Raw genomic sequence first — 16,469 nt, forward strand, 5'->3', positions numbered from 1 at the left:
TCAAACCAGACAGAATGACAAGGCTTTAAAACTCCTTCTAGCGAAAAGCTGTTTTGTGCATAATGGTGGGGTGCGATAACATCATAAATATTGTGTTCTTACATATGTTTTTAAATAGAACCATAGTGGCTTCGGTGCGTGCATGCATAGGTGCACTAGAACTGGTGCTTACTGCATGTGTCTGTGTAACAGTGCTCAATCAGATTCATGTAAGAATCAAGTTATTTGGCATTGGTCACACATGAACCCATTTTAAGTGTACCTTCACAACAAGTGAACACAAATTAAGTGCAGAACTGTGCTCTGAAAAGTGAGCACACTCACAGAGAAGTGTAAGATAACAAATTACCATTCAAAGAAGTGTACGTCTGGAATAAGTTAACTTCCTCTTGCCAGCCAAGATTTTCCTTGTTCTTGTTCCAATGTTGCCAGTAACATGCATGTGCATAAAGAAGTGTCGGAACACCATATAGTAAGTTGTGTGCAACAAATAGATTATAAACCTTTGAGGCATAAGAAATGTTGTTTCAGGTTATTTGCAGAATGGAAAAAACACAAATGATAAAACACTACAATGCAGGTTCAATGCAATCCTTTGACAATCATGATCTCTTCACTCCAAAGCTTATGACCCCTTGTCTCTGTACATAGATTTGTTACAATCTCTCCACAACCATAGAAAGTCTCTGTAATAACAGGTAAAATGCTATTGTTAAGGAAAGTTATTACTTGATATACCAAGATAAATACATTGGCAATGTGTCAGTCATAATTGAGAGTCTTAATTATTATATTTTGCATGCATATCCAAACATAATTATGGGATAGGGATCATAGTCCTGTACATCCAGTATATAACCCTAACCCTAACCCTAACCCTAACCCATGTAGGTCATTTATCCACAAATGGGTCTAAAAAGTCAGTCCTACTAACATTCTCCCATTTTTGTAAGGTGAAATGTGTTCGTATCCCTTGCTTAAAAACAGACACTAAAACTCTTCTAAAGCATTAATTTGCCCCACCGTTATTTCTTAAAAATCTCAGTGCTTGTTTAGTTCTGATCAAAGTGTGTAAGATATTTAAAAGACAAAAATGGGGAAATTTGAGGTCCTCTGACTTTGAGTGAATCAAAAAAGGTTAGCCCTCATTCTGAAATAAATAATGTATTTTTCTTGGTCAACATCCCCTTAGGATGCTGCCTTGTTTTCAAATGTCTTCATCTCTCTTTGTCATCATAGGTGCTCTTGGTCATTCCTTAGGCCAGCAATCATTATCATAATGACACACTGAGCTCTCACCATTAAGGATCTGATTCCTCATATTCCTCCACTCAGGATTCAAAGAGTTCTGTGATCCTGAGCACTCTCCTCTCAACAGTCAAATTGTGAGATCATGGCGTTCCAAGTATTCGCAAGCTCTCAAAATCCAGTCAGTGTAAATAAGCCATTGGACTCACAAATCAAATTGCCCTTCTGTGGCTTGGTGACAGATGCAGGAGCGTACAGGGTCCTGCTCCCTTCCTCTCAGTCTAATGGTCTGTATTATCCAGATATCAGATGACCATCTTGGGTGAAGTCCATAAGAATCCCAGCAGGCATGGGGGTTGAATGGACTGATGAAGAGAGAAGGCAGTCCATCGTGCAAACACTGGAGTTCCAAGCAGGAATTTCCCTCTCAAACCACTGAGGAGGAAATGATAAGAGAGACATATTTCAATGAGAGTAATGAAATAACCCATGATTATTCAATGAAACATTTGGAGAGACTCCTATGGAGGACAGTTGACTGGAAGCCCTGAAATATTTGACCACATGATCTAGCCTAAAATAGAACACATAATCCTACCAAAAAAGCTACAGTTGGCCATCTACAACACATTCAACACAAAATACGACGCAATGATACCTTGTGTTAAGAATGTGAGTTGCTTTGAATAAATGTATTGTAACTAATAGGTCTAAGCCAAATAATCCTCCTGTAGGGCAGATGATAAAGAATGACGATACCTAGGCACTGTGACTTCAGGAGTTGACTTAAGGTTTTAATATCAGATGCTGCATAAACAACCTTACTTTTGAAACAACCTAGTAACTGAACAATGCAGCCTAGCAACTCCATAAGAAACCTTGTTTCTAATTGGCTAAATGGACGAATGGACTGTGAAAAGTTCAACTCCTTCAACATTCAAACAGACACTTGTCATCTCCGTTGTCCATCAACGGATGCCTCCCAGAAAGAAACCATTGGCTCAATCTATAATGAATGGATATAACGAACTAGTGTGGCCGGGGCTTTATGCAGGCACAAACAGGGAGACAGACATACGTCCACTCTCAACAACACCACGAGACTTATTAGAATATTCCCACAAGCCCTTGCTCTTAACTCACAAGCCAATAATATGTATTTAGAACAATGCCAGATAACAGGTGTCAAAATAAAAGCCCCACACTGCTATTGTGAACAGAACATATTGTTGGACATAATATATCATGCGGTCTTCATGACGTCCCTCTATTGTGCCTTTGTAACCGACCTTGTTCAAGCTAGAAAGTTATGTGGGAATTAATGTAAAGCACAGGATATACAGAATAAATTAGCAGTCGTTTCAGAAACACCTCAATGCCTTCCACATATGACATTAACCAGCAAAATACCTCTACTGTAATGATAAAGCCAGTCGGGTCCTATGCACTGGGAGAGAGGCTTCGGAAGACATGACACAGTAACAGTAGGCTATTAACACAGCCCCTCAGGCTCATAATTAACCTATAGGGTTGATAAGATAATACCCTCCTGCTGACTGGTGTAATTAGACTATGACTTCCAATTTCACACATGAGAAAGGGACTGCGCAACAAAGACAAACTCAGGAGAAGTGAACAATTATTTGAAGTACCACTTTCAGAGTGACAGCAGGATGCTCGGCTCTTCAGCACACTACCATGTTTCTCCGGGACACAGTGAAGTGCCTGGCTCCGCCTATGATCATTCCGTCTACACCAACAACTGAGAGAGAAAAGACAAACATGTCAAGGTAAAACATTGTTAATCAACTATGTAATGACACAGATGTCTTGTAAGATCATGGTGCACTTGTGGGTTAAGAAAAAATTAAGTGCACTATAGAAATTGTATAATAATTAATATGTGCAATGTACAGTAGTCTACTTACTGTAAAAGGGTGCAGAGCAGCATTGTCAGAACACTGCCAATCACACATAGCACCAGCACCGTGGCAACAGTCTGTTGCCTGTGATTGGTGGCTACTACAGCTAGCAGGTCTGCATGCTCGCACCTCATCCCAACGAAGCCAGGGTGACACCTGCCCCACACGGAGGGAAGAAAGGACATGGATTGTCTATAATGACAAAGATGTAATCAAATGGGATAGTTTCAGGTAGAATAGGTACTGATATTCATCTCAGTCCTTGATATAAATCAATTAGATACCATTGATAATTAACATAAACTTATTTGTATTATAAACATGCAAAAAGGGTTAGGGTTAGGGACCAGCTCTATGAACTGAAACAAATCAGTGCACACACAGAGCCCTGACAGATGGGAACCTACACACACTTTTTGTTCTGGCATCACTGCCCTGGTTGGAGCGAATAAAGGTTATTTGGCAATCACAGCCACACATTGGTCTAAAACCAAGGTAAGAAACTTACCTAAGAAACTTTAGAGCAACCCTAATAAATGCTCAGTATACTGGAGGTCACAGGTCAACTCACGCCAGCTCACCAGCCCTCACTACCAAAGTACAGCTCACAAAATCATATCTTTCCAAATATTATCTCAAATGTATAGAATAAAACAGGTAATTTTAAAACGCAATTTCAATTTTATCGTCAAAGACTGACAGAGAGAGAGAAAGAGAGAGAGGAGGGAGAGAGGACCAACAGATAGAGAACAGAGGACAGGCAGATAGAGACCAAGAGCCCATGGAGGAGAGGATGAGACCGTGATGATCCATTCATGTTCTGTACAGGACATGAGGTTACACTTACACACATGCAGGAGTCTCCTCCAGTATCAGGAAGCGACAGGTGCCATGAAAACAGAAATGGCTGTGGGAGTCTGGACAATCATCGAAATGAGAGCGAACGGCTGCTGCCACAAACTCTGAGAGAAAGAGAGAGTGAGAGACATGTAAGGGAATTTCTCATAGGACCACAAGACCGGGATAAGGTGTTAGTGCTCTAGTGTAGATCGGCAAAATGTCTTATGGGCCAGACTGTATTATTGCATTTATTGTGTTATACTGTAGCATGTAAAGTAATTCCTCACAGTTATTGATTGGAGAATCAATTTGCTCCACTGGCCAATGTTAGTTATTGATTGAAAGGCAATAATGGAATAGATAAAAATTTCAGGAATGATTTCCCATTACCTATGCCTACTGATATGCAATACATACTTTCTAAAATGTAGGTCCCAAAATATTCACTGGAAGTGTAAGTGTTCCGATAGCTTTTACTGTACCATACATACAAATGCTCCAAATGCTGTTACCTAAACAGCAAAGGTCAGTTTCAAAGATTTAAAATAGCCCAATAGTCTCTGGATACGTGGAATGACATCAAGGTCTCAAAGACGACTCCCACGCCTGTTGGAGTTCCCGAGGGACCGGAGACAACCAAGGCTTTTTGTTACCTCTGACTGGGTTTTTGTCCTGGCTTATGTCAAGGACAGTCCCTGGGAGGGACAGCCGTGCATTAGGAGGTGCTGCATGAAGGTCCAACCAAATTCCCGGTGTGACAAACAAAAACAACTGTCCATCAACCCCATTAGAGCTCAGGAGAGAGCACATCCCCGCAGGAACTAAAACCCTTTCTCTCAACCACCTCTATTCAACATCTCCCCTTTTCACTCCAACAAACGCATGATTTATGGCAAAAAAATTATACAAGACTAACAGAATAAAACTCCCCAAATTAACATTATATATCGGAATAGCCGAAGGGGGGCAGGAAGACCACGGTAACAGAATTACAGACGTAAAATGTGTATCTTAAATTGAGTTGAAAGCAACGCAGCAAATTTCTGTACAGTCAGAGAAAAATTCCAACCTGACTGGCCCAAACAAAAGTCTCTGTATCTTTTTTCTGGCAGCCAAAACAGATGTCACAATGTGGCATTCAACGAGAGGAGGATGGACAGACAGATAGATGGCTGCATTACAGCAGTCACAAACTCCATTCCAATGGTAAATGGTCTTTTGGATTCCAGCCTACATGCATTGTCCCTTCCTTTCAGACCCTGTAAAAGCCCTCTGTTCTCCCTGAGGCATCTGCCCTAGCAGCTCCTCTCTCCATGTGATTTTGGCAGTCAGTCGAGGATAACAGTCAGGAGGAAATCAGCCATTAGGGCATTTCAGGATTTTAGATGGTGCCATAATGACAGATTTTTGCCTGGGAATTTCTGGATATTCTCTTCATTATTGTTTGTCATCTTTACAAGAGAAACTGTTCCTTACAAGCTGAGAGTAATAGATTTATGGGAATTTCTTTTACTGTCTTTCATTTGTCAACATGCACCAGTGTCTTATGGCATACAGTATGTGTATTTGTAAAGTATAAGTAGCTCTTTGTTACCATTTTTCTTTTCAGGAAAGAAAATTCTCTCTCCCTTGTCAGGCCTTTCCCCATATCAGAGAAACACACAACCACAACACCAGAGCTGGTGTTGCTAATGTGTGATTGTACAAGTTCAGGAGTATGGCTGGGAAAGGCACATTCTTGTATTCAGGAGCCTCCGAATGTAATGAGCTGACTTTACCCATAAAAAATACTTGATTTCAGCCTTCAAAAAGAAGGTCAAAAATTGGCCCATGAGTTATGTGCCCTCTTAATCATTTCCTCTTGCCGATTCAATGTTAACTGTAAATGATTAAAACAGATGGGTTTTTTTATATCTCACTTGCCATGCTGTAATTAACTGTATAATCAATCTTGCTGAGCAAAATTGCCTTAATGAGGAACACAATGTAAAAAGGTATTAAACTTTATTGTGTAATATCATAAAGATTTGATTAATATACATGTAGGTTTTTGCATTATGTGTGCTTGCTTTTAAAATAAATGTTCAACAATTACTGTCAAATAAACAACACTAAACAAAACTAAGGTGGCTCCAGTCGTTAGTGTAGAGTGGTTTTAAGGCATTTACATGGTCTTCAGAATGCACACAGCTTGTTTGGGAAAAAACATACTTTTAACTGGAAGGGTAGTAGTGGTGGTGGTGGTGGTGGTAGAAGTACTGGTGGTAGAGGAGGTTGTAACAGTGCTGGTAGTGACAGGAGGAGTGGTAGCAATAGTAGAATTCTCCTGCCCCCTTCCATAGCTGAAGAGGGATCCTATTGGATGAAACAAAATAAATACATTTCAATACGATGCTCAAAGAGAATCAGAGACAATGAAACGATTGAAAAGAGCAATGGAGAATTGATTATATGGCTTTAAGTTCATTTGTAATAATGGATGAATAATAAATTATTAATGTTCTACTAAATAGAATGAGATTCATTTAACCCCATTTACCAACATATAATAATAACAAAAATGGGAGCCCTTTACGTCATTATTGTTCAAGCTCTTCTTATCAGCTTGTGTTGCATTGCTTGTGTTGCATTAGGATAAACGGATGGACACAAAATAATGGGTCTATATTCAGACTAAGTTGAATTAGTCTTAATTTAGCTCTCACAGTACAAATATTCACACACACACATGGCTAAAGTGATGCAGTATGGGTGAAAACATGCATTGCCATACATGGTTCAAGTCACAGACAGCCTGCAAGAGTACACAAAAGTCAATGTCAGTTGGTGACGAGGTGGAAGAAGAGGAAGAAATTCATCAGTCAAAAGGAAGCTGCTATCAACGCCAAGGACAAAGCAAATTACAAAAGCACAGAGTTATTGAAGCCTATGCTGCGTCAAAGCACCTCACTGAGTGACTGACCAGCCAACAAAAAGTAGCTGGGTCAAGCATCCACCGCTAAAAGGATGAGACCATTACAAGACTATAAATAGCCTAGATGGTCTGCATGCGCACGCTATAAAATAAAAACAGTTGAATGACTCAGTAATGCCCATCTTCGTCTTTAAATGAAACAATTTCATATTCTGAGCTACTCAATTTCAAAATTCACAAATTGGGACAAGAGGGCCAACAAGACGCAAAAAGGGACTGGGATCTCTATCAGAGTAGAAACATTCCTCTTGAAGTAGACTACGAGTAGACATGTTCATGTATATGTTAATGTAATCAATAAGAAAAAAAGGTGTTAATGAAAAGTACACATACTTTCTCGCAGCAAAAGAACATCCAATTCAAGTCTACCCGCAAAACCCACATATCGGGTTTGATGTAATAGCATATTGCCATACAATGCTGCATGATCTCAGCTTAATCTTAGTATGAATATTAATTTAGCCTACCATGTACTTAGTGCCTATCATGTATTGACGTACGCTGATAGTGTCCTCTCCATTGCCCGTACACGACCAAAGACTTGATCAAATTACCACAAGAGCGTTTAAAGATAAAGAGTTAAAAATTGGACTCACCAGTTATGAGAAAGATCGCATCCCAAAGCACCCGATTCATCATCATGCGTTCTTATGTTTGTTCAAGGTAATCCACGGAAATGCGAGCGTTCTCTGCTTCAGTACATAAACATGTGTGCACGCACGCATCAGTCAGGAGAAAGAAAATTATTCAAACGAAATATAAATCCGACTTCCATCACATAAACTTGATTTTACTTTACTGAAGAATTGTCGTTTGCCAGATATCGAACCGTGCCAGTGGGACCTGTTCAGTAATTTAGGCTACTTGATTAACATCAGCCAATGCCATGTGCATGCGTGGTACAGCCTTAGCGCCTCCTGACAAGTCATCATTAAGATGTAAGCTAACAAATCATCATCGAGTTCGTATCAATTAATTTCTCTCAGACAGAGAGAGGTCTTTAAATCTATGCGTTTACAACTATACGAGCAACTCCTTCCCACCGCAGTCCAGTCAGTAGTAGTCATTTCGATTGCGGGAAGCATGCAGCCTAATGAGAGAGAGAGAGAGAGAGAGAGAGAGAGAGAGAGAGAGAGAGAGAGAGAGAGAGAGAGAGAGAGAGAGAGAGAGAGAGAGAGAGAGAGAGAGAGAGAGAGAGAGAGAGAGAGAGAGAGAGAGAGAGACATGAATGACTTAACTCACATCACCACCCATCATTACATTCTCAACATAACTCTCTCGGCTCTATGATGGCACACTTCCAACGGCCAAAAATAGCTTGTTTTTAGTGTAAAATTACACTTATCACAAGAATTTCATTATGATAACTCAATCTTCAAATGACCAGCTTTCAGATTTTCTCATATCTCAATTGAGTAGTGGCTCAGTTGTTTACCACTAGGGCATCAGTATCCAAAATTCATATCTGCAAATTGCATATTGTTAAATGTTCTAATTATATCTGTGAAAGGCAATTACATTTTCTCTGCAGTAGTTGCACACTCAGATCATCAAAACAATTCCCTGTGACATAACTGGTCAATGGAAATGTTGCTACAGATAGGCCGACTACGAAATAGGTAACAAAAAAAAACAAAAAAAAGTATTAAAAAAGGTATTATAAATTCACACATCAGGTGAGATCACTGATGGATGGATTCTTGAATGAGCTCTGTGAACTTATAGTGGCAGAATTTCAATATAGTGCAGAAGTTTACCATCCCCGGAAGGAAAATGTCTGTGAGCTCGGTGGAATGTCTTGAGGTGTCAAAGCTGTGATGTCATCAGTTTGGATGTAATAAGATCGATTGTGGTTGGGTCTCCTTATCAACAGCTCCTAATTTAAATACTGTGGTTTTAGGGTGATATAAAAGCCAAAGGTCAAGGAAAAGCTGTTGTGAGGTTATCATCATGTTGTGAGTAGCATTGTTTTGAATGACCAGTGGTCATCTATCTATCTCTCTCTATTAGGATGTAACTTTTCTCTATGAAGTATTCGCCTTGTAATACAGTAGTTGTATAAGTATACAGTATTATTAAAGCCTCACTTCATTCATTCTATTTGACCGTTCTTGCACTAATTCAGCACAAACTCAACAATTCTTTGCACATAGTGATAATTACATTGCAGTCAGATTATCAATATTAGATATGTTTTGCTAATAACAAAATGTTAAAAAAGTTTTTGCCAAACCTTCATGTGGAAACTGATATTAATATAAATCCGTCTACAAACGTTTGCTTTTATGTTAACGTTTTATGTTAGACCCTGGAGAGTCATCATTACACACCTACCATCCTCATATAAGGCTCAATTCCAGATCACACTCTCTTGAGGTTTCACCAGACCCTCTTTAAAGGTCTAGTATGTAACATTCAAGCTTTCTAAAAGCTTTGTAATTGTCGTAATGACTATGTTTAATCAGTAGCGTTCAGGGAAGGAGATTGAAATAAATATTTACCTCTTCTAATCGTGCATGCAGAAAGGGTTAGGGTTAGGGTTAGGGTTAGGGTTAGGGTTAGGGTTAGGGTTAGGGTTGGGAGGGGGGGGTAATGCTTACTTCTTGTTGCAACATTTTGTTTGCCAGATATCGAACCGTGCCAGTGGGACCTGTTCAGTAATTTAGGCTACTTGATTAACATCAGTCCATTTTGCTAAACAAGGTCCATGAGGTCCAAAATACAATTTTCCTGCTGAATTTTGCTTTATCAAAGGGGAGTAGTGACATAATGCCAGAATAAATAGTCCGTTTGGATAGCCATAGACAGGGAGATTACAATGTCCTGAAGAAGCATATATAAATATATTCAGAAAGTGTCCATTAAAGGAGAAAGGATCAATTACGTAATAAATGCTCCATTAAGCTGTGTCAATTCTAGGTTCACTTAAAAGCTCTCACCTTCAGCAGCGGGCTGTGCAGTGGCCTAGGCAAACAATTCAGCACCATCTACTGGCAGGAGAGCGACAGTAAGAAGCTGATCAATTCAAACACCGGTGAAGAAAAAATACATTGCCTAACCAAGCTTGCAGTTGATCAATGAAAACGTATGGGAGGTAGAATACCCCATCAATAAAAATCATCATGTTAAATGACAAAAAGCACTGTTGCAAACCAAATGACATTGAACTCAACACTGTCCCGCTTCTTGGTTGCACCCTCTTGCGTACAGTATGGCGATGAAGGTCCAGATCAGAGTTACCTGGCCATCCTCTAGTTCTGAATGAACTGCAAGGTGTGGTCAAAGACACAAAAAGACAAAAACAAAGACACACACATACACGCACACACACATCTTAAATTGCAAAAAAAGCTGTTTTGTAAAAAATAATCATATAGACCCATTCAAATGCCCATTAAGGCTCATGCACTTTTAAAAGATGTAGACCTATATTGATGAATCATTGGTGCAAAATCATTGGCCATTGACTAAAACATGATTAATGGTAAACATAGACCTGCTGATTTAGTAGTTAGACATTTCCTTAGCATAACATGCACATGCACACACACACACACACACACACACACACACACACACACACATACACACACACACACACACACACGCAGGCACATACACTCTCTCTCTCTCTCTCTCTCTCTCTCTCTCTCTCTCTCTCTCTCTCTCTCTCTCTCTCTCTCTCTCTCTCTCTCTCTCTCTCTCTCTCTACAGTGAACTTCTTTATAAATAGTACTTACTTCTACTGTTAACTAGCATCCCAACTGATCTCTCTCGCGCCGTTTCCGTGGACGAGCAATTTCGTTTCTACTGTCATAGGCTAATCTTACGGAAAAACAGTAATCGATACAGTATGTCAACTGGTGGGGGGGAAAAGGTAAAGTAGTTTTGTTTTAATTTCCTAATATAGCATACATCTATTACTTCATGCAGCGTCGATTTATTATCAGAAGTGGAACTCCAACCTCATAATGTTTTCCGCGCAGACTTTGACTGGACTGTCAAGAAATGCTTGTACCTTGACTCAAAGTTACAAGTGGGAACCACATTGTTATATAGATACCAATAACAACGTTCTTAAATGATCATCGTTTATTTTTTGTGAAATGTCTATTTAGAATATTTTATAACATTCCACTTTGTCTGTACAGTAGGCTACAGTTTTCGTGTATGCACATCCAAAGTTAGTCACACCATACTTATTATGTCATCGTTTTATGGTAATTGGTTGTGAATTGTCTGAAACGAATACGTGAACATATTTTTGTATTTACTAGGCCAAGACAGAATTCACCTTTTGCATTTTCCATCTAAAAGTTTAATGTTACAACATATTTGATAAACAATCAGGTGCTACCTTTTAAGAGATGGGACTTCATGTAGCTGGGTTGTAAATGATTTAACGGACTGAAGACCTACACTTACTGTATATGACGATGACACTGTTGTATATGTTATTGCCCCCACGATTGACCAGGCTCTCTCTGAGCTATATATTGATGAAGGTAAACATATCATACGACTTATTTTTATTGACAGGGCCATGCTCGAAACTTGGCATTAATGGTGATTTCAGCTGCCATTGGAGGCACTTTTCAGTATGGCTACAACCTTGCCATAATGAACTCACCCACAGTCGTAAGTTTCTGTGTGTGTGTGTGTGTGTGTGTGTGTGTGTGTGTGTGTGTGTGTGTGTGTGTGTGTGTGTGTGTGTGTGTGTGTGTGTGCGTATGCATGTCTGTCTGTGTGTGTGTGTGTGTGTGTGTGTCTTTGTCTTTGTCTTTTTGTGTCTTTGACCACACTGTACCTTGCTTGCAGTTCATTCAGAACTTTGTGAATGAGACATTTCTGGAGCGCTGGGATGTTCAGCTGGAGGATTACCAGGTGACTCTGATCTGGACCTTCATCGTGTCCATCTACTCCCTGGGGGGCATGGCAGGAGCTATTATAGCTGGACCCATGTCCATATACTTTGGAAGGTAATGTTTGGTGTGATCTGAAATACTGTATGTACTAAGTAAGTAGGTTAGTTTGTCATTTCTCTCTGGTTGTATGGTCACTAGGTTAATAAGCCTTACTATATGCACAGCAACACATATGCATCTCAAAGAGTCACGTATTGTGATCTGAATGAGTAAATCAAAGACAGACTTGTTTCAAAAACAGATTAGGATGTGAATGTTACCACTGCCACAGTCTTTTCTCTTGTCTTCATCCCTTAGGAAAAAGGCAATGCTATTGAACAATATTTTCCTGATGCTGGGTGCAGTTCTTGCATTGACAAGTAGAGCTGCAAAGTCTTTTGAGATGATCATCATCTCACGTGTCCTGGTTGGAATCAATGCTGGTATGTCCACATAAAGACCAGAGGGCACTGAATCACTATGTAACATGCAAACATAATGTACTGTATGTGTACAGGTCTCATCAAGTTACTTTTGATCTCAATGGGATCACCTCCATGTATAGATAATTACATTACTATGAAGTAAACAGTTGATCGAAGTGACATTTTCAGAGAGAATATTAGCATAATTTACGTGATGGACGAAATGCAAGAAAAGGCTTCTGATTCTGATTATCTCCTCTGCAGGGATCAGCATGAACGTGCAACCCATGTATTTTGGAGAAAGTGCTCCAAAGCATTTGCGAGGGGCTGTCTCCCTGTCGTCAGCCGTCTTCGCGGCATTTGGAGTGGTGTTAGGACAGATTGTGGGCCTCAGGTAGGTACAGTGAACACATACAGTAAGCAACATATTGTAAGGGGTTGTATAATCTTTAGAATGATGGTGATCATGTCTTTGCAGGGAGATATTGGGTAGTGACCCATGTTGGCAGTACCTTCTGGCCAGTAATGCCATCCCAGGTTTTATTCAGCTACTTACCCTGCCCTGGTTCCCAGAAAGCCCCCGCTACCTCCTCATTGACAAGGGGGATAAGGAAGGCTGTATCGATGGTAAGTGATCCATGCAAGTTTGTGTGTGTGTGTGTGTGTGTGTGTGTGTGTGTGTCTGTGTGCAGTATACATTAAAATAAGCACAGGTTGTGTCGTCATTTGGGTTAGCTCTGAAGCGACTGCGTGGCTGTGAAGTCCAGCGTAGTGAGCTGGATGAGATCCTTCAGGAGCAGGCTGAGGCCAAGGGCCATAGGCCCAGCCGACCGTGGGAACTGTTTGCTGACCGCAGCGTCCGCTGGCAGCTGATATCTGTGATAATCATCAGCAGCGCTATGCAGCTCTGTGGTAACGACTCAGTAAGTCAATGTTAAGACATTGTATACTTTATTGTAAAGGCTTAGTAGGCCTATAAAGGTCTGTTAATGTTTCATTTGTTGTTTATTGGTGGTACCCTTTTGCAAGAAAGGTTGCTCAGCAGGTTAATCTTCTAATCAGCATGGTCTCCTTGTATTTAGTGTCTCTGGTATTAGTCTTGGCTGAGGGTCTGACAGGCTCAGGCCCTCTCCCATGCTCTGGCAGAGTGTTTCCGACAGAGAACTCTCTGGGATTACAGTTACCTACCTCTAAAGTACACCATTGTACACAGTAAAACATACTCAGATCGAATTTACTTTTGGCCAAAGTTTCCGCTGGACCCCTGGTTCCAATGCCAGCATGATTAGAAATGTGAGATCTGCTAGCTATGAATATTTCATACTGCGCGTTGACGTTTTACATTTCATTGTACCTTACCTTAAAAAATGCATGCTGATGATGACATAAGGTTGTTGCTTTACAGTGTAGTGCTAAGGGCCGTGGGAGATGAACGAATGGGTGTCATGAAATGGTTGAGTCAGTCCGAGGCAGTTTCACTGGAGCTGTAGTCTTAGTTGCTTGCACCTCACAAACAGCTGACTGTAATTAAAGCGTCCTCTGAGGGATTTATACCACAGGGTTGGCAGCCTTAGGGAGGGAGCTGGGTATTAGAGCAGTAATGTGCAAAATGCTTTGCTCAATCAGCTTATTAGCATGATGTGAAATGAGTACCTGTGTTCCTCAGTGCTCTTACATTTGTTCTCTCTTTCACTCAAACAGATTTACTTCTATGCATTCTACGTTTTTCAAGAGGCAGGGATATCCCCTGAAAAGATCCAATATATCACCATTGGCACAGGTGCATGTGAATTCACCGCCTGTATACTATCTGTGAGTATCCCAGAGTAATCCATGTGGTTATTATGTAACTACCTCTGAGGGAAAGAGAGATTGTTCTCCTCTCTCTACTTAAGTCCTTAATCCAGACTATTGAAATAGTTTCTGTGTAAGAAAGGTTCCATTTACATTTAACTTGCATTCCAAGGGTTGTTTAAGGAATTTTTCTGACATTCTGTTTGGATGATAAGATTTTTGTGATATATTTTGACACACATGACTAGAACATGCTCACCTCTGTGCTGTAAATGATTTGAACCATTTATTGTTATTTCAACTTCCTCAGAACCTGCTGATTGAACGTCAAGGCAGGAGGTTTCTGTTGATGGGAGGATACATTCTTATGACTGGCTGGGCTATTGTCTTCACTGTAGCTCTTTCATTTGAGGTACTGGTCTTATATCTTTTTGCAACCTTGTTAGTGGAAGGATCATTTTGTCACATGTAATGTATTGCAGGCTTGCTTTCTGAAGAGTGGTATAAGCAAAGTAGTCTTTGAACCCACTGTAAACCCACTGTAGTTCAGTTAATTAAATGTTATGACAATACACCACTCAGTCCAGTCCACCAGGGGGTATGATTTCTACATGATTCCCTACAGGCTAGCTACAACAGGTGCTGGTGTTTTGATAGGCATGTATGGTTAGGCATAGGTTACTTTTAAAAAAAACTTCAAAAACTTTACATTTTCCTACAATTTCTTCCCTCACTGTCTCCGGTCTCCACACTTTGCACCATCTCACAAGTTATTTTCTCTCTCAGTGATTTTTTAGTGTTTAATCTAACATTTTCTGACACATGCACTGGTCATCTTTTAGTGACTGAAAACTGACTGTCGTTCGTGTGTTGGATTAAGTAGTTTAGATGTAGTGGACTACCACTGGTGAGGTGGAGCAAAGTGCGGAGACTGGAGGCAGTGAGGGAAGAAATAGTAGGGAAATGTACTTTTTTTTTTTGTGCAAGGGCCGGAATAATAGTTGAATTATCTGTTTTTTTGTTTTCTTTTGGCAAAATGTAGTGAGTAGTGACAGTAGTTTACTACACTGCTACATGACAAAGTAATATACTACTGGAAACACCACATATGTAGTGGAACTAATCACCAACACTGATTTTCATATGTTTTCGTGGTTTATCATAAACGTGGCACGACATTAACTTACTTTGTTTTCCCTCTGACGGTGACCAACAGCACATTGTACAGTGGATGCCCTATTTGAGCATGACCTGCATCTTCACTTATATTCTAAGCTTTGGCATGGGACCAGGTCAGTCACTAGCTACTATAAATATTAGCCCAGTCCGGTCGGTTATAAATAGAAATACTGAAGGGATGTTGAACTGGTATTTAAGTATTTAATTGTAGATTATATTGTGTAATGATCCAGATTGTGTTGTGTAATAATCCTCATTGGATATTACCCACAATAAGATCACAGTGTTGATAAGTCTCCATTTACCCTTAACTTCAGCTGGAGTGACTGGGGTCCTGCCTACTGAGATCTTCAACCAGACTGCCCGACCAGCAGCCTACATGATAGCTGGCTCAATGATGTGGCTTAACCTCTTTATAATAGGAATGATCTTTCCATTTCTAGTTGTGAGTTAAGACAACCTCCCAACACACACACACACACACACACACACACACACACACACACACACACACACACACACACACACACACACACACACACACACTCTCTCACACACACACACACACACACACACACTCACACACACACACACCACACACACAAACACCATACCTTTCTCTTTTCCCTTATGTCCCACTCCCTGATTGACAGCCTTTGCTTTGCTCTCTCCTCTCTCTCCAGAGTGAGCTCGGCCAATTTTGCTTCGTCCCGTTTGGTGCTGTCTGCCTCCTGTCTGCTCTGTATGTCGGCTTCGTCCTGCCTGAGACCAAAGGGAAAACCCTGCAAATGATCGCCAGTGAGTTCCATAAGCTCAACTACAGGGGCCAGGACAAACAGGATTCAGCTGCCACTCAGGCCCAGTATCAGCTGGGTGAAGCCTGCCACTCCACTGCCCTGTAGGCCTTCCATAGCCCCAACCATGTACCACATTCCATAGCCCCAACCATGTGCTTCATTTTTGGCCAGTCATCTCATTGAAAGTGAGTTTGATATTCTGCAAAAGCTCCATTATCTGGAGCATTTTCTTTGAGAGAAGAATTGTAGTTTTGAGTGGCTTGAGTGAAAGCCTTACAGGGGTGTTAAGGGATGTGACTTTGCAATGATGAGTATGAATGAGGACACCTTTAGTGTGCTGTAACCTGTTGGTGTTGAAGAAGATATTCTGAATACACAATTCAATC

The 16,469-nt window shown here is 40.5% G+C and overlaps 2 protein-coding genes across 2 annotated transcripts; one reads left to right on the forward strand and one right to left on the reverse strand.

Annotated features, from left to right (window-relative positions):
• Positions 1 to 1,675: 1,675 nt before the first annotated feature.
• On the reverse strand, positions 1,676 to 7,623 carry tgfa (transforming growth factor, alpha; the record flags this gene model as incomplete). Its single annotated transcript, XM_083667637.1, has 6 exons — positions 1,676 to 1,683; positions 2,901 to 3,010; positions 3,177 to 3,326; positions 4,018 to 4,132; positions 6,222 to 6,365; positions 7,581 to 7,623. 6 exons carry the CDS (start codon positions 7,621 to 7,623, stop codon positions 1,676 to 1,678), a joined length of 570 nt encoding a protein of 189 aa, XP_083523763.1.
• A 3,728-nt stretch (positions 7,624 to 11,351) lies between these two features.
• LOC310803001 (solute carrier family 2, facilitated glucose transporter member 11-like) lies at positions 11,352 to 16,188 on the forward strand (the record flags this gene model as incomplete). The annotated part of the gene is made up of 12 exons (XM_083667638.1): positions 11,352 to 11,363; positions 11,524 to 11,622; positions 11,803 to 11,963; positions 12,207 to 12,331; positions 12,578 to 12,707; positions 12,792 to 12,940; positions 13,049 to 13,236; positions 14,015 to 14,125; positions 14,418 to 14,519; positions 15,324 to 15,399; positions 15,604 to 15,731; positions 15,970 to 16,188. 12 exons carry the CDS (start codon positions 11,352 to 11,354, stop codon positions 16,186 to 16,188), a joined length of 1,500 nt encoding a protein of 499 aa, XP_083523764.1.
• Positions 16,189 to 16,469: the final 281 nt, after the last annotated feature.

This window comes from Argentina silus (genome assembly GCF_951799395.1).
Source record: "Argentina silus genome assembly, chromosome: 4".
Taxonomy (NCBI): domain Eukaryota; kingdom Metazoa; phylum Chordata; class Actinopteri; order Argentiniformes; family Argentinidae; genus Argentina; species Argentina silus.